The sequence below is a fragment of the Camelus ferus genome, chromosome 13, assembly GCF_009834535.1.
Source record: "Camelus ferus isolate YT-003-E chromosome 13, BCGSAC_Cfer_1.0, whole genome shotgun sequence".
Lineage (NCBI taxonomy): Eukaryota > Metazoa > Chordata > Mammalia > Artiodactyla > Camelidae > Camelus > Camelus ferus.
Window position 1 is genome coordinate 36,892,527 of NC_045708.1, and position 27,985 is coordinate 36,920,511.

Here is a 27,985-nt window from a genome sequence, read left to right on the forward strand (position 1 = left end):
AGTATGTTAGTGAGGACTTAAAAATAATCTCTCTATTGACATCTTACAGCTGTAAAACTTAAATGATTGGCTCTCATTAAAAATATATATATATATTCTGACAACCTTACCCTCTGGCAATATATGATACAGACTACTTTTCCTTAAGAGACAGAAATCACTTAACTTGTTCATCCAATTTTTCAACAGATAATTGAGTATTAACAATTTTATATGCAATTCTTTAAATTAGGAAAGAAAAAAAATAGTATGCCCCCAAAATACCATACGTAGGTTATTATGAAAAGGCAAGAATAATGATCTTTAACTACTGTGGCTGAAAATTTACCAAGGAATGACACATGATTAAAACAATGATGTACAAGATGTGTCTTCTCATATAACAAACTAGCAGCACTACAACTACTCAAGGGGTTGCCTTTTTATCACGCTCATGAATTTCATTATCTTCATTAAAAAGACAAACAAAACCGCTTTCTTTTATATAGTGCTAAATTTAAAAAGAAAACAAAGAAAATAAGAATAGTAAGAATTTGTTTCTGGACCAAGAATATCACTATTATAAAATAAAGCAGCCTTTTATTAAGTGAGATTAAAGTAATATTTTCCTTCAAGAAAACAACACTTTTTTAAAAAAATTGCTGAATTCTGTATACCAAAAAGGCCATATAGCTCATTAAAGGACTTAAAGAAGACTTCACATTTAGCAAGAAAAGAAGGGGACTTTGACTTAATCTTCTCTTACAGAAATTTACTAAAACACCAAAAGTGTAGGTAACTATTGTTCAAATGGTAACCACTGAGCTTCCAAAAAGCGAGAGATTTCACAGATACTTTCCTTTTTTCATGTTTACTGCTTCTCTAAAGTGACTTAAGAAATTAGCTCTTGCAAGAAAAGTAGTTCCTGACAGTTAAACACGCTGGCCTCTTAGGCACGTGTTTGCAATTCTGCCTTGAGATCGGAACAGATGATAGCAGCAAACCTCTGCTGTATTTTTTGACTCATTTTCTTTAAGGCCCTTCATGTAAATTTATTGTAAGGCCCACACAATACTTTTCAGGAAAAAAAAAATGTAGCTGATTTAGCAAAGGTACCAACTCTCATACCAGGTGGAGGTGGGCAAGGTCTTGTTGGAGTTCCAATCTTTGGTGGCAGTGCTGGGGGTATATCTTCACTTTTGACAGGTGTTTCCTCAAGCATATTTTTTGTAATGACCACGTTGCTTATTGAGCTGGATGTGGCTGAACTGAAAGGATCCTCATTGTTGACCTTTGTTTGAAAAGAAGTATTTATACACAGTTATACATATTATACCAACCAAACTGTATACGGTTATGTAGCATTTGGAAGGATGATCTTCAGTATGCAGATTTATTTCAATTCTGAGAGGACCAACATTTAACCTTTGCACTCAGGACCAAAAGGGAAAAATTTTTTAAATTGTTCTATATGAGTAGTGATTATAACATCACTAATTATTATGAGCAACAGATCATACCAAAACAAGCCAACTCTGGGTTAAAGGTTTGTCAAGCTTCAGGTGATATAAAACAACTGAGGCCCATTTTAAAGAGACTAATACATCTTTCCTCAAATGAATATCTGATCCAAATGATAATCGAAGAAAAAAATACTGATTCCACACCTCCCAATGCACTTAAATATAGGAAAGATTTATTACTGTCAAAGAAAATGGCATCTTGAAAGACATTAAAGACAACTTGAAAGTCAATGTTGTTTTTCTAATCTCCTGATTTTATTTATATATTATTTTTAAATGATTTATTATTTATTTATTGAAATATAGTCAGTTTACAATGTGTCAGCTGCATAATGTACAATATAATGTTTCAGGCATACATATACACATATATATTCATTTTCATATTTTTTTCATTATAGGTTACTACAAGATACTAAATATAGTTCCCTGTGCTATACAGTATAAAACTGTTTATCTATTTTATATATATTAGTTAGTATCTGCAAATCTTGAACTCCCAATTTACCCCTTCTCCCCCCTCCCCACCAGCTGGTAACCAACCGTAAGTGTGTTTACTATGTCTGTGAGTCTGTTTCTGTTTTGTAGAAAAGTTCATTTATGTGTTCTGGCTTACTTCACTTAGAATGATGATCTCCAGGTCCATCCATGGTGCTGCAAATGGCATTATTTTATGCCTCTTATGGCTGAGTAGTATTCCATTGTTTAAATATACCACAACTTCTTTTTTTTAATATATTTTTATTTAAGTATAGACAGTTTACAATGTTGTGTCAATTTCTGGTGTACAGCACATTTCATACAGGAACATACATATATTCGGTTTTCATATTCTTTTTAACCATAAGTTACTACAAGATATTGAATATAGTTCCCTGTGCTATGCAGTATAAACTTGTTATCTTTTTATATACAGTAGTTAGTATCTGTAAATCTCGAACTACTAATTTATCCCTTCCCATCCTCTTCCCCCACTGGTAACTGTAAGTTTGTTTTCATCAATTTCTCCCCTTATGTTTGTTAGTATTTGTTTTATATATTTAGGTGCTCCTATATTGGGTGCATATTATGTTAATATGTTAACAAGTATAATATTCTCTTCTTGTATTACAACTTTTATCATTATATAGTGTCCTTCTTTATCTTTATGGCTTTACGGCTTTTTAAAATCTATTTTGCCTGATATGAATATTGCTACTCTTGCTTTCTTGTCATTTCCATTTGCATGAAAAAGCTTTTTCCATCCTCTCACTTTCAATCTATGTGTGTCCTTCACCCTAAAGTGGGTCTCTTGTAGGCAGCATATTGTAGGCTCTTATTTTATTATCCAATCTGCCACTCTATGTCTTTTGATTGGAGCATTTAGTCCACTGACATTTACAGTAATTATTGATAGATGTGTGTTTATTGCTATTTAAACTTTGTCTTCCAGTTGATTTCGTATTTCTTTGTTCCTTTTTCTTTTTGTGGTTTGATAATTTTCTTTTGTATCAGGTTAGTTTCTTTTTGGTTTTTGTGACTTTACTGTACACTTACTGTGGTTATGCTGTTTTTCAAGTATGTTAACCCATTACTGTAACTGTTTGCTGTAGACTGGTAGTCTTATAGGCTCAAACACATCCTAAGAAGAATGAGAAGAAAACCTACATTTTCTTTCTCCTCTCTCCCACATTTTATGATTTTGATGGCCTCTTTTACATCTTCATGTTTATTCTCTTACAGCCCATTGTAGTTATCGCCATTTCCAATTATTGTTTTCTCTTTTCTATAGCTTCCTGCTTCTTCCATATTTAGAGTAGACCTTTCAATACTTCTTTTAGTATAGGTTTAGTATTGCTGTGTTCCTTTAGTTTTGCTTGTGTGTGAAATTCTCTCTCCTTCTATTCTAAAGGACAGTCTTGCTGGATAGAGTATCCTAGGTTGCAGATTTTTCTCATTTAGGACTTTGAATGTATCTTGCCACTCCCCTCGAGCCAGCAGTGTTTGTGGAGAAATCAGCTGAAAGCTTTATGGGGGTGTTCTCTTGCAATTAACCCTTTATTTTTCTCTTGCTGCCTTTAAAATATTTTCTTTAAATTTTGCCATCTTAATTATAATATGTCTTGGTGTAGGTATGTTTGGGTTCTTCCTGTTTTGGACCCTCTGTGCTTCTTGTGCTTGGATATGTTTCCTTTTTCAGGTTTGGGTATTTTTCAGTCACGATTTCTTCAAGTACTTTTTCAATCCCCCTTTCTCTTTCTTCTCCTTCTGGGTTCCTTGTTATGTGCAGATTGGCATGTTTTATATTATTTCATAGATCCCTTATATTGCTTTCATTGGTTTTCATTTGCTTTTCTGTCTGCTGTTCTGATTGGATGACTTCTGTTATCCTGTCTTCTAAATCATTTATTCATTCTTCTGCATTATCTAGTCTGCTTTTGACTGCTTTTAGCCCAGCTTTTATCTCAGCAATTGAGTTTTCTGATTTTAATTAGCTCCTCTCTATAGTTTCTATCTCCTTTTTATAGTATTCTGCATTTCTATTGATAGTCACTCATTTCCTTCAGTGCTTTTTATCATCCCCCTTTTGAAGTCATGATCTAGTAGACTGTCAAGGTCTGCTTCATTGTTTGCTCTTTCAGGAGACTTCTCTTGTTCTTTTAACTGGGAGTGGTTCTGCTGCTTCTTCCTTTTACTTAAGTTTTCTGAATCTGTGGGTTTAGGAGTATCAGTTATCTACTGTGGTCTTGAAGGGCTTTTTTTTTTTTTTTTTAAGTGAGAGCGTCCCTGTGTAGACTGTGTACATGTAATAATTTTGTTGTGAGGGCTGTTTTTAGTATGGATGCTTGTCTTCCTTCCACGTGTGTTGGCTGTTATCCCTTTCATTGGGGGTGTGGTTGGTGGTGTGGTGATCAGAGACTGCCCTGATTGTTGAGTGGGGCCTCCTTTTTGTTCATTGGTTGTCCCAGCCTTGGCAGGGCTCGGATTTGCTCCCCGGTTGTTGGAATAGAGGCTTCCAGACCCATTCCTGAGCTGCAGTGTGTGGCAAGAGGGACCGGGGCACTTTCACTGAAGAGGAGCCCCTGAGTTTTCCTCCATAGGGTATGTCCACTGGGAAGTGCCCTCTATGGGGTTGTCTGTCACTTGTTATGTGGGCCTAAAAAGTACTTTATTGATGCTGCCTTCGTCCCATCTCAGCCATGGGAATGTCAGTAAGCCGCTCTAATGAACCCCAGATTCTGCGCCCACAGAGCCACCAGTGCAGATCTGCTGATATCAGGCACTAGGACCTGCCATAGTGAGCATGGAGTCACAAACCTGGATCTGCAGTGCGTCACAGGTGAGTGCAGACCCCAGCTGTGTCTGTGTACTGTACACAGGCTCATTGTTAACACCAAACCCACTCTTGCCACGTGCCAGACTCCATTCATTTGTCTTAGAGGCACAGGTCCACAAAGGCACCAGTGGAGAAAATCCGCCATTGCTGCCTGGGGCTAGAATCAAATCTCAGTCCTGTCTGTGGAGTTGTAGGATCCCTGGGTATGCAATCAGGTTTTAACCCTACTTCCACCCAGGAGCAGGTATTGTGTCCCTCCAGAGGAAGCTGAGAAGATGGCTGTGTCTGAATCCCGCCTCTCTTCTCGTGAGAATGTGTGCCAACAGTGCTGCTGAGCCATACCCTTTGGGCTAGCAGAGACAGTGGCTATGGCCGGGCTGCACTGTGCCCCTCCCCACCATGTGCACCAGCAGTGGTGCTTTTTATGAGGACCCCAGGCTGTTCCCCTCTGCACACACTCCAGCCACAGCTCACACCACACACCAGCCCCCGAGGCTGCCTCTGTGCAGTCAGCCTCAGTCCTTTCCCTGGGCTCCTCCACGGAAGCCCAAGCTCCAGCAGCCAGTCCCGGCCTGCCCCTGCTGTCTCGCAGGGCTAGGGATCGCAGGGACCCTCTGTGCTGGTTTCTCTCTGTTCTGTTTGCCAGCTGGCTGCTGCTTTCTCCTCTGAGCCTCAGAAGCTCCCTTTCTGTCCCTGCTGACCTCCCAGCTGGAGAGGGGGCATCTCTGAGCATTCCTTTGCTGTTCCCTCCCCATGAAACAGGCTCCACACTGATTTCCTTTTTCTTTTCTCTTTTCTCCTACTCGTTTTTGTGAGGAGTCTTCTTGTATTTCTGAAGTAAGAGATATTCTGCCCAAGTTCACTAGGTATTCTGTGCGAACTGTTCTGTCTGTGGGTGTAATTTTTGGCGCATTTATTGGAGAGGATGAGCTATGCGTTCTTCTACTCTGCCATCTTGGCAATCCCTTGAAAGTCAATCTTTTAAAGCAAACTGATCCCAAGGAATGGTAAGTCTGTTGTGGGTCTAATGACTTGGACTTCCTTTTTTTTTTTTTTTTTTTCTTAATTTTTTTTTTATTTTTTGGAGGAGGAAGGTAATTAGGTTTATTTATTTATTTTATCATTATTATTTTTTTAAATGGAGGTACTGGGGACTGAACCCAGGACCCTGTGCACTCTAAGCATGCAATCTATCATTGAGCTATACCCTCCCCTAACCAAGACTTGGCCTTTCTAAATACATAGAAAGTAATGAAAGATTCACTTTTCTATAATGAATCAGCCATTACAATTTAGACAGTGTTTCTCTAAAGTAGCACTACAAACATTTTGGGCTGGACATAATTCTATGTTGTGGGGGCTGGACAGGGCATTGTAGGATGTTTAACATTCTGGTCTCTATGCACTAGATATGAATATCCCTCCTCCTCAGATGTGACAAACCAAAAATGTCTCCAGACAGTGCCAAATGTTTCCAGGGAGTAGGGGTAGGGTAAATAACACCCAGTTGAAAATCTATGGTATAGATAATGTGCCATATGCTCTCATTTACTCTTTTGGCATGAATCAATTCTAGGATCACACTGGAGAGTAGGTGATGGACATATAATGCTGAGCTATTTATTATCTTAATACCAACCCTAACAGCCTCAGAATACAAAATCAAGCAACCAATGCAGCGAGGATGGAACGAATGCCCAGATTTTACAGCTACTGACCCAGAGAGTCAACAGAGGGAAAATGTAGTTCAACTGGAAGAAACATGTTTAAAAAAACAGAAGACTCTTACAATAAGGTCGTTGAGCAAACCTATCAGTAGAAAATTATAATGACCTGTAACTGTTTTTGTATGTAGAAATGTCTACTTTGATTACATCTTATCTTTCATTTCTGTCTGAAATCAACATTTGCTGTTACTAAAGTCTAGTCGCAGTGCCTGTGAGGTTATAAAATTGAAAGGAAGGTTTGCTCCTTTGATGGAAACACAGTGTATTTTACCTTCTGACTAATTACCTTTGACAATGTGCTGAAGTCAGCAAATCCATCTTCAAATGATTCACTTCCAAAAACAGAAGTAAAGGGGTCTGTGGCTAAAATGAATAAAGAAGATCAATAAATAGGACAGAAAGACATCAAATTTCATGTCCTCTTTTGCTTGGTAACATTCAGACAAATGAAAAATATCTTAGCCTAAATATTAGTCCCTGAACTTATGACTTAATCCACAAAGACAGCTGAGCACACTGATATCCCCACAAGATGTATTCCTTTATGAATCAACTGACAGATGATTCAAGAATCAAAAACAGGCGAACTAACTCTAGGTAAGGTGTAAGGCTTTGAAATACACGTCAAATAATAGCTCCCATGTGCTTAAACTATTTCTAATAAAGACGTCAAGAAGTTAAAAGAGTAGATACCATTAATTCCACATTTCACACACATCCTTCAAGGCCCATTTTAAATGCTACCTTGTCCACAAAGCCTGGTATAACCTAGGTGTGTCTAATTTCTGCAGCAAGAAGTAATTTCTTCCTTCTTTGTGGCACTGACTGAATTCTAGTTTATATCATGGTTATCTGTGGTTGATATATTATCCTTTCTAGATTGTAAGGTCCTTAAAAACAGGGAATAATGCTTATCCAGTGAAGAACAAATGGTCAAGAAACATTCATTGGTCATACATAAAATTCAAGAAAATAAGAAGAGTTCCTACTTCTGAAAAGCTCACAGTCTAGTGAGAGACATATAAACAAACACTGATAAAACAATCTTAAATGAACCATTAGAAAGATATAAAAAACCTACAACAGAAGTCACTAACTGTGGGAGAATGGGGAAAAGCATCAAAGAAGCCATTACATTTGAGCTAGGTCTGTTCAATAAGGAATGGAGTTTGCTGAATAGATGGAGGTGGGGAAAAAAAAAGCTGTACCAGGCAAAAGGAAGAGTAATTGCAAAAGCAATATTTAACCACTGCTCCATAGGCATGGGAAGTTATCTGTTCCATCATAGTGCACTTGCCGAACAGACTAACACTTTCAGCTGGAACAAACTGATTTACTTTGAGATAGGCTTTATAAGGGCTACCAATAAAGCCAAAGAATGTTTACAGGAATTGCTGCTTGATATAGGAAAGTAGAAAGAAACAAAGGAAGAAGGGGTAAGAGAATAGCCAAGGAGAGGGTAAGACAGAGCAAACAAAGAGGCACAGAAAAATCCTCCTTGTTCTTCCTCAACTCTTCACCTTTGCATCAAATCAGTTTTAGAACAATAGTCTGCTCACCCACTCATTTAAATGTGTAAAGTGTGCCCTTACCTCTAAAAACGTGTATACCAAAGAAGATATATATTATTTTTGTCTTGTCATCAAGACAGTCATGAGGTGGGTAGAAGCTTAGGGAGAAATATCAGTTCTTTAGGGATCGACCAACAACTATGAACCTGAAGAGGATGCTGGAAGTCTAGATATGCAGGAAATCCTGGAGCTTCAGGTGTAAAAGATGCTTTTGTATTACTACATATCTGCTGAGTCCCACAGCCTTAGGCCCAGCCTAGTCATGGGTTTCAGGCTTTCCCTTCTTTCTTCTCCTCTTCCTGTAATTCTTGATGTAGTGGCAGCTGACGTACAGCCTGAGCAGGACGTCCTGCAGACGCTCTCCTGACTGGTAGAAGGGGAATGATGAAAAGGAGGTGGGCTCATTTCACTGGAGGAACTGAAAAATCTGCTTCCTGCTTTTGTTCTCCCATTGCCCCACAGCTTTTTACAAGCAGTCATAATATATGTGGCAACAGTGCAGAGTTAGGTCAGGTTTGACTGAAATATTATGAAGTGTTCATTGTGAAAGACATTAATAAGAAACATGATATTTCTATCTGAAGTATGTACTACATGTAGTTTACTAGAGTTTTCCTACACTTTCTTAATCAGAGTAAATGACCTATTCAGTAAATGACCTGGTTCAAACACTGGGGGATGTATCTATGATGAATGACAAAGCACTTTTGCCCACATTGGGAAAATAAGACTTTGGAAAGAACTTTCTCAGACATTCCTCACAGCTGATATGAAGCAGAGGCCTGTCTAGAAACTGGAAGGACTCACTGAGCATGAACTTGTTCAGATTATGTGCGAGACACCAGCTGAAGAGTCCCAGAAATACTGGGAGAGGAACTCAGCAGATGGCTTTCTTCTAACTGAGGCACCAGGAGCTATGGGTCAGCAGAATCAGGTTTTGAATGCAAATACAATCTCATTAGCATCCTTTTCTACCTAAGAATAAAGGTAATTATCACTTTGGAAAAATACATAAAAGCATAACTTTAAAAAATCATCTATAATCTCATGAACCCCTGAGGAGAGGGGTTGAGAAATGGCAACATGGGTGAAGGGGATCAAGGGGTACAACCTGCTAAGTCATAAAATAAGTAAGTTATGAGGATGTAACGTACAGCAGGGGGACTAAAGTTAATAGTGTACTGCAAATTTGGAAGTTGCTAAGAAAGTACATCTTAAAAGTTCTCGTCACAAGAAAAAAATGTGTAACTTTGTATGGTGACAGATGGTAGACTTACTGGGGTGATCATTTTGCAATGCATACAAATGCTGAATCACGTTGCAACACCTGAAACTAATGTAATGCTGTATGTCAATTATACTTCAATTTTATAAAGAAAGAAAGAACCCTTACCAATATTTTTAGCATAATTCTTTAACAGCCTTTTCCCTGGTACTTTTTTCCTTACATACTTTTTTCCTTACATATTACATATTTGAGGTCATACTATGCTGACAGGCTTTTTTGTAAGGGGTGAATGATAAAGCTACACTTTAGGTGTATCACTTTTTACCCCCTACCCTGATTTAATTCATAGCATTCATAAGTACCTGACATACTATATATTTGTTTATATAAACGCTATAAAGACAGTTCAGTTTTATATCTTCAAGGCCTAGAACAAGGTCTGGGAAATAGGAGACACATTTGTTGAAAATATTGAAAGAAAAAAAATGACAGACTCTATCTATTTATTAAGGATTTTCCAAACACATACCATAACATTTATTAGCACAACCAGCAGACCAACAAGGGATAAGCGAAACCAGTTGTAAGGCTCACAAATAATCCCCATAGAACGCCATCTACCAGAGACTCCTGGGAGAAGGAAGAGACCTTTTTTCACCCATGACTCATTCACAGCCCATAAGATAATCAAGCTCCAGCTCACAGAAAGCCTTCAAGAAATACTCATGAATAATCTAAGATGCAAATGTTAGTCACCAATAAAGGAGCCACTTTCTCAGTCTGGTTTCCAATTAGTTCACTCACTCCCTGACCCTCTAATCCACTCAAAATTTACTTAAGCACCTATTATGTTCAAACTGAGGTACTAGGGATTCAGAGGGAAATAAGACACAACACCTACCTTCAAAGAACTCACGATTTAACTGAGTGATATACATGTACACAACTGCTGCAAAATAAGTGTTACAGTTCAAAGAGAGCAAAGGAGAAATAACAGCTAGGTTTATGTGGAAGGGGGAAAAAAGGTTTCACTTTCTTTTACTTATGGACAGGAGGAGGTGGGAGAAGAGAGAGATATATACTCACTATACACAAATATATAAATATACACCTGCTCATGCATGCACATTTTTCCATTAAAAAATTAAGTGGCCATGAAGAGACAGTCACGGCCTGTGGTTTGTGGAAATAGAGGAAAATAGAGAAGAAACATGAAAGAGAGAAGAGGCTAAGAATAGTAAAATATATGAACATCTGCGTGCTCAGCCTAAGTCTTTGCCTGCAAAAATGAAGACCTACTTGGCATTTTACTAATGTTGGTGTCAAAGATGCTCTGGGGACACTATGAGCTCCCTTCTATATCCTCAGAACATTATAAAGCTTTAAGAATTGGAAACATTCTGCATTTTCTGAGTCAGGAATTAGTAAAATATTCCATGCAAAAAATATTCTGGCACCAGAACTAATCTCATTTATAATGAAGTGGAAAAAGAACATTTACAAGTCAAAATAAAGTATATGTAGAAATTGAGTAACCTGAATCTGATATTTTTAGTTTTCTTTCTTAGTCTGCAATGTGTCTCTCCATTAGGAGAAAATGCTAAAACAAACAAACAAACAAACAAAAAACTCCAATGTGAGACAAAAATATTAAAAATATTTAACGTCCTTCTCTTGTTATCTGTAACTACTATATTTTTGAGGTAGGAGTAGAGTGGTTTATCATTTAATTTTTAAGAACAAAAATTTACCCTTATGTTTTAAATTTATTTTGAAAGTTTAAAATTCTCCTGTCCTGTAGGATTATTCTTTCTGCGGATTAAACACTAAATTTCCTGGTGAAAAAGGATAGAGGTATAGGGGTGTGAGTAAGGAGGGCAAATGTCCTGTGTTTGCGACCTTGGGTATATAATGCCACCTCTGAGTCTCAGAGGTTTCCAGATGTTGAGATTTCATGAACAAGTAAACTATATACATTAAGAACCTACATACATTTATAAATTAGGAGAAAACAAAAGATTTGTCAACTTAACCCTAAAAACTGAAAAAAAAAGTCATCTTTCATTTCTCAAACAAATGAACTTTAACAACTAGAAAGAAGAGGAAACAATCATAGAGTACAAGAATCCTTTCCAGGAAAAGAGTTGGCAATACACAGACTCCCTCCCCCGCCCCTCCCTTATCCCTATTTCATTTGGAACTGACAGAGTACATTACAAGGAACATTAGTCTGCACTTGGAAACCATTAAACTAAAAAACAGTAGCAGCAATAATGACAATAACCACAGCAGCAGCAGCAGCTGCCTCTCCTGTGACAGGAACCACAACACATACTTCAACATGCTTTATCTCATTTAGTCTACCCAACAAAGTCAAACGGTATAATTATTAACCTCATTTTATAGTTCAGGAAACTGAGACTTAGAAAACCTAAGGAACAAAGTTCTGAGTGAGTTCAGGCAGCTAGATTCAAGCATCCATGTTCTATTAATGACAAACCTTCTCTAGACTGTTTCTATTCAATTCAAAATCTTACGACAAGGTAGCAGATTTGAGACAAATCATTTATTCATTTCTTCAGCAGTCATCTGGTAAGCCTTTGCTATGTCCTGGAAACTCTGGGGTGAGAGAGCAGGAATGCAGCCTAGGACCACTCCCACGTCTCTGCTTGGACAACTGAGTAGATGGTAATGATACCAGAAGTGGGATATTCAGAAGGTGTTCAGTACTGTTTTACATTTCATAGACTGGACAACCTTACTTTCAGACATGTATCTGTGACATATAAGTAAAAGACCATCAAATATATATACATATAATATATATAATAAATAATATATAATACTAAATAATAATATAAATAATACATAATATATAAAAATTATGAAAATTACACACACAGACACACACATATGGAACACGGGGCTAGTAACTTAGACTTGTGGTTAGTAATATGATCAAATGTTAACAAAGAGAACTCTGGCAGTCATGCAGATGACAGATCAGCAGGTAAATAGGCAATTTAATATCATAGCCCATGATGAGGGTCCAAACAAAGCTGAGTATAAGGAGGATCCCAGAAAATCAGGGTCCATTTGAGGGTAAAACAAGGTCTGGCAAATTATTGGAGGTGAGGAATGACAGAGAAGAAGTCTTGGATGACTGGCTATGAGCCAATAATAGTATCATTAGTAGAGAAAGTAGAATGGAAGGGGAGGTGAAGCTTTGCTTCTTGATTTTGTTTGTGTTACACTTTGAAGGAGAGACTAACTGGAAAAGATAACTATCAGTTTTAAGCATTGTTGAGACTGACACTTGAGGAGAAATATCCAGCAGGTAACTTGGAGGCACTGGGGCTCAGGGTAGAGTTCAGGCATAGAGGACTAAAGCTAGGAGTCATCAGGAAACAGGCTATAGTTGAAGGCACAGAACTGGACAACACCACCATAGGGAGTGGGTACTGAGAAAAGAGCAGAAGCCCCAGGCTAAATAAAGGACTAAAAAGACAGCCTCCACTCTTCAGCTTTCCCTTCAGGACACTGAGATGATTCTCTTGATCTTATTTTGAATAAAAGGAGGCATCTGTCCCAGAGATCTCCTGGGAGAAAACTGTCCTGAGGGAAAAGAGACTAGCACAATATAGGGCAACAGGGAAATTACTTAGAATATATTAGATCAGCCATCCTCAAACCGTGGAAGTTCCCCAAGACCCCTTTGGGGGGGTCTGTAAGGTTAAAACTATCTTTAGAATATGAAGATGTTATTATTTATCTTTCTCATTGTATTTATTATTTGCAACAATGTTGCAAAACCAGTGGTGGGTTAAAAAAAAAAAAGTGGTGGGTGCCTTAGTGGGTGGGAATCAAGAAAGTTGCACCAAACTGTACTGACTGGTAGCAACTGAAGTATACTTCATGGTCACAAACTTCCAGGGGGAATAAAAGACAAGTTGCATTTAAGAATGTCTGTCCTTGATGAATCAATAAAAATTATTAATATTAATTTTAAATAAACTGTGACCATTAGATATACATCTTTTTAAAATTCTAAAAGACAAAATGAGAAATACACATAAAGCACTTCAGCTGAGTACCAAAGTGTAACGGTTATCTAGAGGAAAAGCACTTACATGATAGTCTGAGAAACAAGGTGAACTAGCTGCTTTTTTCATGTTTCATGTTTTTCAAAACAACATTTTGACTTGAAAGAAGTTGACAGATTAGACAATGGTTATTCAGATTTGGGTATTTGGTGACATTTCCTCCTAAATAAAGTGAGTCTGTCACCTTAGGAAAACAACTGACAGTATTTGTTACAGATGATAAAAATTCAAGTTTTAAGTAAAAATTAGAATCTGGGAAAGTATTATCTGCCTCATAAACTTAACAATACGCCAATACTTAAAAGACTCACATGAGATGGACAGTGATATCAATAAATGTGATTTTAAGAATATTTGTAATTAAATGCGTCAAAATTTGGAAGATGTGCATAACTCAGTGCACCAATATTTTCCAAATGATCAACTCATGTTACAAAAATCACATATGGGTAAAAGGTTCATTTAATGTGCAAGAAAGACTAATGGATTTTAATGCAATAGAATATGAAAAGTTCATTGATACAGTTCCATATTTCATATTGTAACTAACTTTGAGGAAACTAAAATTTGTTGAATTTTGCTATAGTATCAAAGAAGAGTATCCATATTACCTGAAAAGGTTATTAAAATACTCCTCCCTTTTCCATCTATATATCTGTGTGAGGCCAGATCTTTTTCATTCACATACTTCAAGCAAAACATATTGTGCAGCAGACAATGCAGAAGTAGATATAAGGACCTAGCTGTCTTCTGTTAAGCCAGACAGTTAAAGAGCTTTGTAAAAATGTATAAACAATGCTGCTCTTCTCACAATGTTTTTTTTGGTTTGGAATTATTTTCCTTAAAATTATGTTAGTTATATTAATATGTAATGGGTTTATTATTTTTGTTTTTAAAATGAATTTAAAATTTTTAATTTCTCAGTTTTAATTTCTAACATTGTAAGTACTGATAAATATGACCTATATAAACAAAAGCTCTTTGAGGGGCTTCATTAATTTTTAAAAGGGGTCCTGAGACCAAAAACCGCGATAATTTCCAAAGTCACTGCCTGTAGTTGCTTCAAATAACCCACCTCTATCCTAATTACTTTTCATTGTTCTTGTTGGAATAAAAGCCCAGTAAGTTTGAAGTCTGAAGTTTTCTCCTCCAACACCAAAGAGTCCTTTCACAGAATTTTTACAGGTTCCTTACTAAAATTCTTTCATTTGTTTACCTACCATTTTTCATTTGATTGTTTTCCCTGTGCTCCCAGTACCCTTCATCAAAACCTTCTGATCAAACAGGAAAAGAAGGAAACTACTTCAATATAATAAAGATCATATATGAAAAGCCAACAGTGAACATCATACTCAGTGGTGAGAGACTGAAAGATTTTTCTCTAAAATCAGTAATAAGACAAGGATACCTTCTTTCACCACCATTTCTATTCAACACAGAAATCCTAGCCAGAGCAATTAGGTAAGAGAAAAGAAAAAAGGCATCCATATTGGAAAGGAAGAAGTAAAATGATCTCTATTTGCAGATGACATGATCTTACATATTAAAACCCCTAAAGAGGCCACACACACACACCAAAAAAAAAAAAAAAGTTTAGAGTAAATGAATTCAGCAAACTTAGTAGGATACAAAAATCAATGCACAAAAATTGGTTGGATTTCCACACACTGACAATCTGAAAAAACCTAAAAAGGAAATCAAGAAAACAATGTCATTTATAACAGCATCAAAAAGAATAAAATACTTAGGAATTAACTTGGCCAAGTTAGACCTGTATAATGACAACTATAAAATATTCTGAAAGAAAGTAGATACAGATAAATGGGAAAACAGCCCACATTCATGAGTCAGAAGACTTAATATTAAGCCGTTAATACCATTCAAAGCAATCCACGACTCAATGCAATCACTATCAAAATCTCAATGACATTTTTTTGCAGAAATAGAAAATTCACCCTAAAATTCATACGGAGTCTCAGGGACCCTAAATAGCTGAAACAATCTTAAAAAATAACAAGATTACAGGTCTCAAACTTCCTGATTTTGTAACTTATTGCAAAGCTATAGTAATTAAAAGAATACTGGCCTTAAGACAGACATTTAGATCAGTGGAACAGAAGAGAGAGCCCAGAAATAAAACCCTGCATATATAGTCAAATGATTTCCTCAAGGATATCAAGACTACTCAATAGAGATGTAAATCTAAACAAAAATGATACAAATGAAGTTACTTAGAAAACAGAAACAGACTCACAGACATAGAAAACAAACTTATGGTTACTAAAGGGGAAAGGGGAGGAAGGATAAATTAGGAGTTTGGGATTAGCAGATACAAACTACAATATACATAACACAGATAAACAATAAGGTCCTACTGTACAGCACAGGGAATTACATTCAATATCTTATAATAACATAATGAAAAAAACATGAAAAAGAATATACATATGTATAACTGAGTCAACATGCTGTACACCAGAAACTAACACAAACAGTGTAAACGAACTATGCTTCAATTTAAAAAAAATGTTTATCTTATTTTCTATGAGGTCCTGGGTTCAATCCCCAGTACAACCACTAAAAAAAAAAATAAATTAATGAAATAAATAAACCTAATTACCTACCCCCAAACAGAAACAACAAAAATGTAATAAAGTAAAAAAATAAATAAAAGAGTTAATTATAAATGTATTAACCTTTCATTTTAGTCTCTTAGATTATCCTTTCTAATCATATAAGATCCATAGCAATATATTAATTCATCAATTGAATAATGGGAATCTAAAAAGCACATGTATTTTAAAAGATATAATTTAACCACTGTTACTACAATAAGCCTTTTAGAAATTTTATTTGCTGTCATTCTAAATTCCAGGTTAAATCAAAATCCTACATTAAATCCTATTTTCTACATACCTGCTTTTTACATTTCTCCTCCTTGCTTGAAAAGTTAATTTTCAAGCTGAAAACAAATAATGCACACTGCTAAATCTCATCTTGTTACAATTTGTAGGAGAAGTCTAAATTGTGAAGGCACTTCCACTAATCTTTCTCTATACTTGTGATCTTCAATTTGCATAACCAGCAAATCTCTGTACTGAGTAACTTACTCTGTTTTCATCTGGAAAAATAAGGCAACCTATTTTTAGCATGATATTGAAGTAGTAACATGTTTGAGTCCACTTTCTTCTAATTCCCTGCTCTCCTACACAATAGCTGGTCTGTTTTATTTTTTAAATGAATAGTGAGAAAGAAGCAGAGTTATTACTTAGTTAAAAAAGCTTTTAGATTCTATTAGACTTGGGTTTCAACCTTGGCTTCATCTGGTTCCAATCTAGTAAGCTGCATACTTCTGATCAAGTTACTTTATGTTCTGGTCCTCAGTTTTCTGATCTTTAAAATGGGAATATTTTACTTAGAAGGTTATTAAAAGGATAAATGGAAACAGACACCATAAATAAAGCATGAAGACTGGATGCTAGAATAACATTTAGCTCTTTTCTGCATTATTAACAGAACCTATTTACTATTTGTGAAGCTATTATCATTCCCTATGGGAAGTCACCAATTTTTAAATTTAGGTCAAGATCCGTAAGAGTCAATACTGACTTTGAAATTGCCAAGCAACACTGCCTTTTATAAAACAAAAAAAAAAAGTTTGTTGGTTTTACTGACATAGACCAGAATTCATATCTCAGTAAGATCTTTAACAGGAATAGTAAATGAGATAGTAATAGGAGAAGTAGAAAGTGATACACAAACACATTATTATTATTATTGGTAGAATGCAACTGGATATAACTATGCAGTAATTTTAAAGCCATAAATAACTAAATAGGATGAATATATTTGGAGACAAAAAAAAGGAGCTTTAAAAAAAGTGTAATGTTTACAATTTAAAGAAACTGATAAATTATTTCCTTACCTGAATCGCTTGCTGCAACAACAACTGTTCCACCAGGAGCAAAAGGATCATTGTGCTTTAATGTTTCTACCTAAACAAATTAAACAAAACTGTGACTTAGAGAGGCAACATTTCATAGCTGAAACCTCACTGCCACACCAAAGAAACATTCTTAACAAACTAATTAAGGAATACAAGGCATAAGGAACAAATGTTTCCCCCTACTGATTTGCAATCTTATTAAATTGAAATGATACATGCTGTTTTCTAATCCTTTATTATGAAACATAACATACATTCAGAAAAGTATATGGACCATATGTACAGTTTAAAAATAAGTATCAAGTAAACACTTATGTAATCACCTCCCAGGAAACTGCCAACACCTCAGAAGTCTTCACATTCCCCTCTCTAATCACAATCCCATCCCTCCCCTCTGTGGAGGTAATCATTGTCCTGGCATTGGTGGTATCCATTTCTTTTCTTCATAATTTTGCTACTTGTATAGATGCATACTATTTTAACTTTCATTTTCAAATAATTATAGATTTCCAGAACAGTTGTAAAGATAATACAGAGACTTCTCATATGCCCTTCACCTAGCTTCCTCTAATGTTAATGTGCACACAAGAGAGAGAGACAGTGAGAGAGAGCTTTCTGCTAAAAGAATTCTGCAACTTTAAATAATAAGCCATGTAAAAACCTGGATCAAGTGGCAAGGGTGAGTGGCTACAAAGAGTAAGGACTTTAGCAGAAGCCAGACATTCTGCCTATTGAATTGTCTTCCTACTCTACTCTGGTTTTTAATCATAGTCAAACAAACAGTATATTTAAGAAACTAACTGAACTTTCTCTTTCTGGCATCAGGCTCTTTTTAAGAGGTCAGCCAAAAATCAAAAGGGGCATGAAAAGAGTTTTGGAATATTTATCTCTTAGTCTGACTCATGGCTATCAATGTCATCTGTATTACAGGCTCTATTTCTAACCATCGAGAAATTGGATATTAACAACTGATGTCAAAGGATATTGCAGAGCTCAAGTAAAACTGATGCATTTGAAAAGAGAAAAGCAATGCAAACTGGGACTTATAGTATATTCTCCTTTCATACAAGAGGACGCATTAAAACAACTAGCAGAAAAAAGTAATTATACTAATGATGTTTTTAGAAGTGAAAATGACAGTACTTATTTTAACTGATGTTTATTTTAACTTTAGTATTATTATAATAAAATGAACACACTTGCTTATACTCTGATTATCTACTGAATGAATACATAGCAATCAAGGGGAAAAGTCAAGCTGGTCTGAGTAAAGTGATGTTTCGTGGTTCCTAATACAATAGTCAAAATACCAGTGTGAGAGACAGTCATGGCAACTTAAGTCACCAACTATTGTTTCTTCTCTCAACTTTGAGGGAAGGAAAAACTAACAGGCCTGTTTTTTAACAACAGCTTGCAGATTTTATTTACCACCACAGAAAGAAACAAAAAAAGTATGCCTACATGTCTGTCAAGTTTAATTATCATATACTGTGCAACCACCCTGAAAGGCCATCAGGATAGCAAGGGGAACAGGGTGGACTGTGTAGCCCAGGAAGGAAAACTGGCCACAAATCTCTGTTATGTTGTTTGATAATTAGGCAATCTAGTACACAAAAGTAATTTTCACAACTAAAATTCAGATGATACGATTTTACGGAATTAATGTTCCAAAATCTTCCTACAAGGTCACCTAATTTATCACTGAAATTCTCTCTCTTCTGCGTTAGCCATCTACTCCCTCCTTTCACAGCATGACTCAGCACCTACATGATGCCACCATACATGAGCTAGGATAGCAGGAAATAGCAGTTATTTGTTTTGGTTTTGTTTTTAAAATTATGTCCCTTCTGAGAGCAGAGACCAGCCTTGAGAGATTTGGAAAGACTTGTAGGGAAAGAGTCATGTCTGGAGGCATAAACAGGCCTGTTTGAAAAGAAGGAAGATCACAAAAAACAGGGGGTTTGTAGCTAGGAAGAAGTAAGCCTAAATCTTATACTATAGTGGTGAAGACCTTAGACTGTGGTCACATAGACCAGAGTTTGAATTTAGTTTCGTCATTAACTCACTATTACTTAACCTCTCTAATCCTCATTAACTTTATCTTTAAAAAGAGGATAAAAACTGATACTCATAGGATTATTGTGATGATTAAATAAGATAACACATGAAGAGTTTAGCACCATACCTGGCACACAGAAGAGATTAGATAAATGTAGCTATTACTATACTGCCAATTTGGTGTTTAGTTTTGTTTTGTTTTGATTTGAATGGAGAAATTAAGAACTGTCAGCAAGGGCAATATTGCTTTCAAAAACTGGGGAGAAAAGGGGAAAAGTAAGTAGACCAAATGGTAGAAACAAAAGAAACTTGTTTATTTTTAAATTAGGAAGAGCTGCTTTGGCTTTCTTGCTCTTTAAATGATAAAACTGGCTAATGAGGGGCTAAAATAAGGTGAGAGGAAAAGAATTCAGGTTGCAGCCAATTTGAGCAGAATTTGGCAAATGGGTCTACACTGCAAACTAAGTGTTATGGGAAAATAGAGTATCCAGTAGCCTGTGGAAACCACAAATATTCAGTTACAGAGGCATTTGTTAGTTTTATATTGGTGGAAAATACCAGTTGTTGGCCAAGTAGCTCTTTACTGAATAGAGTAAGAAAGCAATTCAAGAACACCAAAGTCTAACATCTTTAAAAGAATCAATTACTCTTTCAAGGAAGTATACTTAACCTAAGAGTAACAAAAGATAAAATTTTGGCTTCACATGCCTGTCAATTAACTGTTCCTTTCTATGTCTGGTTTACTTAGAGACATGAAATATCCTGCCTTGAAAAATAAGCCTTCAAAAAAAGGAAAAAACCCCAAGAAAAAACCAAAAATGCCTTCTAAAACCATTCATAATTATTGAAATTGGGTGACAGATACATGGAGGTTAAAATATTTCATTGTATTACTCTATTTTGAGTGTGTTTAAATATCCATAATATAAAGATTTTGTTTTCAGAGCCCCCAGATGATGAAGTGCTTAGGTGTATGACCCTAGTTACGTTAAGTTAATTTTTCTGAGTCTCAGTGTCCTTATTGTTAAAATAGGGACATCAGCACCTACTTTGCAAAGTTGATGTGAAGATTAGAAAATACGAATGTAAAGCACATAAAAGTACCCGGATCATAGTATGTGGTTATTCAATAGTGATTGTTGCACTATGGATATTATCCAGAGAGTCTGATTTAGTCATGACATTTAGGGAACTTATGCTTCTTTACAAGAAAAACATTCTAAATGTGTCTATAACATAACATAAATGATTTTTTTTTAAACGCTGTTCCTTTAAAATTGATCTAATTATTTCAATTGGTAATGCATACCAAACATCTCAAAAAAGTTTTACAGGAAACAGGCTTATAGATTTCTAATCATTTATTTTTAATATCCCCAACAGGATAACACTTGGTCCTTTGAAGGGAGGACTTGATATTTGGATGACATGAATTATTCTAGTCAATTCCATTGGGTTATCAAACTGTGAAATACCAGTCTGAAGCAAAAACTAGATAGGTTTGATAAGACAAATTTTTACATGGTCCAGAAGTAAAACCTGAAAGAGGATTTTCTCATCACTGTGTATTTCAAGACACTCACTTAGAATATTTGTTCCCCATTTAACAGTGTTTAACCCTCCCACTTACCGATGTGTTACTGCTACTGCTGGCTGTACTGAAAGGGTCAGTACTTGAAGTGGCAAAAGGATCAGCTGAAGACTGCTTGAAGAAACAGTCAGATGCAAATGGATCTGAACCTTTGAAAGGATCACCTCCAAATGGATCTAAATAAATACAACACAAATATGAGAGATTAAAACACTATTAATCTAAATTTCCTGTCACGTAAAGGCATGACAATTGCCTTAATTAAAAGACATTTTGAAATCCTGCAGAATCTAAGTTAGGTACTTCATAGTATGACTATTTATTTGGTCATAAAGAAGTATAGACAGTTGCATCCAGTTAAATAGCTTTAATTAACATTCTTCCCTACTCAAAGCAAATCAGTAGTTCTAACACTTAATACACAAATGCTACCTGTATGCTAGGTTTAAATAATTCCTCCAAGCTGGTGATTCTAATTTTGGGGGTGGGGAGATCACAGATTCCTTTGTGGTTTTGATAAAAGACACAGTCTTACACCTAATAAACTTATTTTTTAAATTAGCATATAATTTCAAGCAATCCCATTTTAAGGCCCTTATTCTATGCTATCATAACTAAAGAAACAACAAAAACTTCTAAATATATTTCTCTCTCTGAGCTTAAGGGTAACAGCCAATAGTCTGGAACAGGTTTGGAACTAAATGGTACACAAGATTTGCTTTATTCTAATGCAAAAATTCCAGAGAAAGAGTATCTTTAAAAAGTCTGACATTTAGGAATTCTTTAAGAAGTTTACTTTTCCCACATTTATTCAAATAGGCTGGAATCTTAGGAAAACAAAAGTTCTCAACCCAGCAGTGGAGCAGACCATCATATTCATCTAATCATTTGCTAACAAAGAGAAATCAGTATAAATGTTATTATAGGCATCAAAGTATAAACACTGTCATTTTTTTTAAAATAAAGTCTAGCTAACAGCTTATTAAGCAAATTCACAAGAATCTACAACTTCTTCTCTGAAAATGTCAGGCACATACAACATCTTAGGCCTTAGGTCAAATTCAAAACAGAATAAAAAGTCCATTTCCTATAAATGCTCAACTGTGATCTCTCATTCCTAAATATAACATAAGCTCATAATCAAGTAGAATGAAATTAAAGCTAAGATGGACCTCAATAATATACTAACCAATTTTCCCAAAAGGATCATCCTTGAAAGGATCACCTGTGGTAAAATAAATAAGCAGAAATCAATAATAATATTTACTGTTTTGGCAACATTACTTAAAGGGTAACCTTAAAATAAAAGCAAAGTTTCTTAGAGCAAAGTTTGTTTCATTAACTCCACCTCATAGGAGATAAAATAATGAATGCCATTTACCTTAAGGAAATGTTTAAAATAAGTAAAGAGTAAGGGCAGAACATCAACACATCTCATAAAAGCAAACTTGAACTAGGGCCAACTATACTAACCTCCTAACGACAAGCTGAGGTTACAGATGGAGGGGAAAAGAAAAGCATGACAGCAAGAATTTTACTGACAAAATCTCCACTTTTCACAGGCGTACTGGATGGGTATTACTGTCACTGCTTTAGAAACAAAAACACTGAGCTTCACTGAAGTTAAAAAAATTGCTTATAGAATTGAAGAGTCTAGAAATAAATCCTTACACATTTGTGCTCATTTGATTTTTGACAAGCAGCCAAGACAACTCAATGGGGAAAGAATAGTCTTTTCAACAAATGGTATTGGGACAACTGGATATCCACATGCAAAAGAATAAAACAGGACCCCCCCATCTCACACTATATACAGAATTAATTCAAAACAGATCAAATACCTAAATGTAACATCTAAAGCTAATAAAACTCTTAGAAGAACACATAAGAATAACTCTTCATGACTTTGGACCTTAGATACAACATCAAAAGCTTGAGTGAAAAAAAGTAAATTAGACTTCATCAAAATTAAGACAACACTGAATACAAGAAAATACTTGCAATCATGTTTGATAAGGAATTTATATTCAGAATATGTAAAGAACTCTCACAAGTCAACAAAAAAAGACAATCAACCCAGTTAAAAAAATGGGCAAATGATTTGAATATACATTTCTCCAAAGAAGATATGCAAATGGCCAATAAGCACATACAAAGATGCTCAACAAATTAATCATTAAGAAAATACAAAATAAAACCCAAATAAGAAGCCACCTGACACTCACTAGGACGGCTATAATCAAAAGGATAGGAAGTAACAAGTGTTGGCAAAGATACAGAGAAATTGCAACCCACATACATTGCTGGTGGGAATGCATAATGGTACAGACACTTCAGAGAACAGTCTGGCAGTTCCTCAAATGATTAAACATTACTGTATGATCTGATACCTGAAATCCAGAGAAATGAAAATATCTACACAAAAGCTTGTACATAAATGTTCACAGCAGCATTATTCGTAACAGCCAAAAAAGTGAAAACAACCCAATGTCCATCAACCAATGAATAAGTAAAATGTGGTATATCCACCCAATGTAATAATATTCATCAAAAAAAGGAATGAAATATTGAAATATACCATAACATGAGTGCCCCTTGAAAAATATTAGGCTAAATGAAAGAAGCCAAACACACACACACAAACCACACATTGTATAATTCCATAAATATGCAAATCTACAGAGACAGAAAGTAGACTAGTGGTTGCCTAGAGTTGAGGGTTGGGAGAATGAGAACTGACTTTCAAAGAGTATGGAGTTGCTTTAAGGAGGTGATAAAAAATGTTCCAAAATTAGATTTTAGTGAGAATTTTACAACTCTGTGAATGTACTCAGACCATTTAATTGTACACTTTAAATACTCAATTTATATATCTTTTAACACTTTATATTTATCAATAAAGATTTTTTAAAAGAAGAGTTTCAGCATCCAGGCTCTCTGCCATGACTCTAAGCAAGTTACTCTATTTATGTGCCTCAGCTTCCCAACTTTAAAACTGGTACAAACTGACCTAACAGTTCCACAAGGTGAGTGTGGAAATAAATAAAAAGCAAAAAGAGCTTTGACACAAGTGGCATTTAATGTAGCTTCCACTGACATCAGACAATTTATTAAACTTAAATGTTTCTTCAGTAAAACTGAAGGCACCTTAAAGGCAGGGATTGGACTACAAACTACTACAACTTGCACTGTTTTAAAAGCATGGTGTTGGCACTTTTGGTAAATAACTGCTGGTTGACTTAAGAGTGCCCAATCTCCTCTTTTCCTTTTGGTCCCTATTCTGAAGAAGAAACATACTCTTAATCAGGGGCTCATCTAAGACATAACTAAAGGCTTTAGCTCTAGAATGTAGTTGCCTGAAGAGGACAATACTAAAATCTGAGCATATAAGACCTCATTCTCACTTCTACTTTGGTTATAAAGAGTAGGCTCTCAAAGCTGAAGCCCTAATTCTGACATAGTTCACATATTAAAATAAAAAATTAAAATTGTATGTATAATATAAAAATAAGAGTACTTACTGCCAACAAAAGGATCAGACTGGAAAAAATCCAAGTTTGAATCTGCAACTGGATTTGTCAGTGAACTTGATTCTACATTAAATGGATCTTCCTAAAAATAATTTCAAATTAAAAAAAATGTTTTAGGAACCAAAGTTTTAAAAGGAAATATTTTAAAATAAAATAACACATTTGAAAAAATCAACTGATGGTAACATAATAAATATTTCTGTGGTCATAAAGTCCACTTAACACATTTTTCTCTTTCCTTAGCCTAAACGAGTGTATAACCCATCCTAGGAAGCCAGTGGTAAGAACATTTACATATAAAGTTATTTTTACCTCTTTTGAATGTCTGGCACTATTAAATTCAGGACAAACTTTTTCATTAACAGCTGCAGTCACCACTTCATTTTCATCAGTCACACCAGAAGGTGGTATTTCAGGACTACTTCTTGCCTATAAAACATTAATTGTACATGGACTAACAATGTATTTTTTAATTGGCAGAGGAAACTGACAAAGAATAGCCAAAAATTCCTAAAAAAATTTAGAAGACAAGCAGAACATATTCACTGAATGACTTCTCCTATAATCTTCCTTAGGAAAATGGTATCACCAAGCATCAAAGTTACTTGAGGCCAGAAAACTTCAGGTCTTCCTTAACTACTTTCCTTTGGTCATCCCCCAGCTAGATTCCAAATCTTGCTGAGACTACTTCCTACCTCTTTCTCAAATCCTTCCCTCTGGTCCAGATTACTCCAATATGTGTCTTTCCAATCTATCCTTCTTATAGTAGCCGAAACAATAGATCTAAAATGTGAATATGATCATGACCCTTCCGGTTAAAAGTCCTTTGCTTCCCACTGCTTTCTGGATTTAGATCAGTAGATAATAAGGCTGAAGAAGTGGCAGGGGCAATCTCCGTTTCATACCACCCAGTATCTTTGAAAGATAATCTAGTAATTTGCATTTTGTGCTTAAAATAATATTGTATAATATATCCAAGACTGCACTATCTAAATAAAATCAAACCCGTTATTTTTACTTCCTTAATATCGCTCACATTTGTATTTTCCTCATCATCCTTCCTGTTACCAGTTAAATCTAGGTTACAACAACTCTCACACAGACCACTCCAACAGTCTCTTAAAATACCTCTATGTGTCCATCCCACTCTTCAAACCCACTATCCACATTTTCTAAAAGGTAAACTCAATCCTCTGGTTTCTTGCTTAAAAATTTTTCAATGGCTACTCACTGGAGTAAGATAAATTCCCCAATGTTTCAAGATGAATCCAAATTTCTTACTCTCTAGCCTTTTCTGACCTAAAAGTGGTCATTTTTACCCAGGTACCCATCATAACTACCCATGCAATTTATTTTTAAAATATATGTACTTGGCTCCAACCCAGAAACTTTAGTTCAACAAATTTGGAGTGGGGCACAGACTGTATCAAAATCCGTATTTTCATAAAGCACCAGAGATAATGCAGGTAACCCCCTAAGAGAGAGCCTCATTTCCTACCAATACATTCCCCACCATCAAAAAAAATATCCTCGGGAAACTTATGACCCTGTGCAGCATGTTTTCTCCCATTTCATACCTATGCTAATGCTGTTTTCTCTGCCAGGAATGTACCACCTTCTCCTTTGCTTAACCCCTTCTCACGTCAAAGGTCACTTGTAAAGTTTTCCCTACAACATCTTCTCTGAGCCTCCTCCAAGCTGTCCTATCTGAATATCCTATGCTTACTTTACCACAGCTTTCTAACACAGTGTTACATGACTAGACTGTGTGCTGCTTGAAGACAGGGTTAATAAAGGTTTTTTGTTTCTGTAGCTCTCACATAACATAGCAGCACTCTTGCATGTAGTTGGTGCTCTCTAAAGTAACTGGTGAATAAATGTTCTCAACGTTATGAAAAAAAGAATTACTTGCAGCTTTGGGTGAAAGTACTTAAAAACTATTTTAAAAAGCTACTATTTATAGAACTACTGTTTTGAAAACATGCTAACAAATAAATCAGTTAAAATTATATTTTTACACTAGTTAAAACTGTTAGAACCCACTCTCTGCCTCTTAAAAAAACCTCTACTGTCTCAGATGAGGCAAGGCCACATATTTATATTAGATGTGATGTCAACAAAACTTTGCTCTGAATCAATTTATTTCTCTGAAGTTGATGATGAAACTGTTAAGGAACTATTCAACTCACTGGAGATTCCTGGTGTATGGGCTCAGACTCCAGGTTGCCCTGGCCTTCAGCATGCTCATTAAGATTGGCTGTTTCACTGCTGCTGGTGCTGAGGCTGCAATAATCTGTAGCGCCATTTACAAGAATGCTATGTGGGCTACTGCACCAATTTAACTGACTATTATGACTTTCCAGCTCTTTCATTTCCATCAGCTTCATTTGCATCTGTCAACACAAAGTAGAAATATACAGCAGAATTTATTACTAGAAAGATATGCTATGTAAAAATAGCTATATGCTTATTAGACTTGGTCAAGGGTAAATTTGCTTCCATTAAGAAGAATCCTCAGGGAATGCAGCATGCCTTAGAGAAAAGATTTCAGCAATCCATCCCAGGAAGTTCTCCTCTTAAAATTCCAGTACATATAAATTTGCTTTTGTACATCTCTGAAAGCTCCAAGAATTTTAATTCAAATATCTGCAAATTGGCAGTCCTTTAGGATATAGTTAGAAAAGGGGTCAGAATATTTGGAAAAAGATAGCAAAGTGACAGAGCAAGAGAAGATTTTGTGATGAAGCTTTAGAAGAGCTGAAGAAGGTTGAGGGAGAGCACACAAGACTGGAACCATCCATACTCCTATTGGGACAGAGAGGAGGGAGCAAAGGTGTCCTAGGCTCTGGCATTACTTATTAATGGCCTAGAGCCCTAACAAGTAGTCTCCATTAAGCTATATGAAACATAAAGGACACTCAAGTTTTTTTTGATCCCAGTATCAAAGTGACTTTATACACCTGGGATAACAGTGGGACAAAAAAAGTGGTATGCAATGAACTGTACTATATATATGTATATATATAAAATGTTGAGGATCAGAAGCAGGAAAAAAGTGCTTATTTATACCAACATCTATAATAAAGAAAAACAAATTTACAAATAACTCAAATTGGGAAGGCAGAATCAAAAAATGTATCCATTGAAAAGGAATAATAAATGGAATTTTACTGAATATTTCCCATTTTTCATAAAAAATATATTTTAATCACAGTACAATCCTCTTTATTTACTAGCATATTGTATTTTTTATTTTTAGCAAATATAAAAACTATCTTCTGACATTTCATAAATCAAGGCTCTGTTCCCTAATCTTATTCACCTAATATTCCCCATAAGGTTCTTAAGTTGCTCAATTTGGAATCTGTCATTTAACAAAGGTCTTTTCAGGGTCATAACCTAGGGAAAGAACA

At 35.5% G+C, this 27,985-nt stretch overlaps 1 protein-coding gene and 1 long non-coding RNA gene across 5 annotated transcripts in view; one reads left to right on the forward strand and one right to left on the reverse strand.

Moving 5' to 3' along the window:
• Nucleotides 1-27,985, reverse strand: part of EPS15 (epidermal growth factor receptor pathway substrate 15) — a 123,055-nt gene that overhangs the window by 6,247 nt on the left and 88,823 nt on the right. For 3 of the 4 annotated variants that reach the window (XM_032494249.1, XM_032494250.1, XM_032494252.1), the window contains exons 16-23: nt 26,762-26,965; nt 24,885-25,001; nt 24,564-24,654; nt 22,232-22,267; nt 21,082-21,218; nt 17,373-17,442; nt 6,832-6,908; nt 1,108-1,270 (exon numbers count right to left, since the gene is read on the reverse strand). In XM_032494249.1, the coding sequence (XP_032350140.1) occupies nt 1,108-1,270; nt 6,832-6,908; nt 17,373-17,442; nt 21,082-21,218; nt 22,232-22,267; nt 24,564-24,654; nt 24,885-25,001; nt 26,762-26,965 (895 nt within the window). The remainder of the gene's footprint in view (nt 1-1,107; nt 1,271-6,831; nt 6,909-17,372; nt 17,443-21,081; nt 21,219-22,231; nt 22,268-24,563; nt 24,655-24,884; nt 25,002-26,761; nt 26,966-27,985) is intronic. The other variant, XM_032494251.1, reaches the window with a different exon arrangement.
• LOC116667998 lies at nt 4,736-21,169 on the forward strand. The gene is made up of 3 exons (XR_004325016.1): nt 4,736-4,821; nt 18,324-18,493; nt 21,062-21,169. It is a non-coding gene; the product is annotated as an uncharacterized LOC116667998 (long non-coding RNA).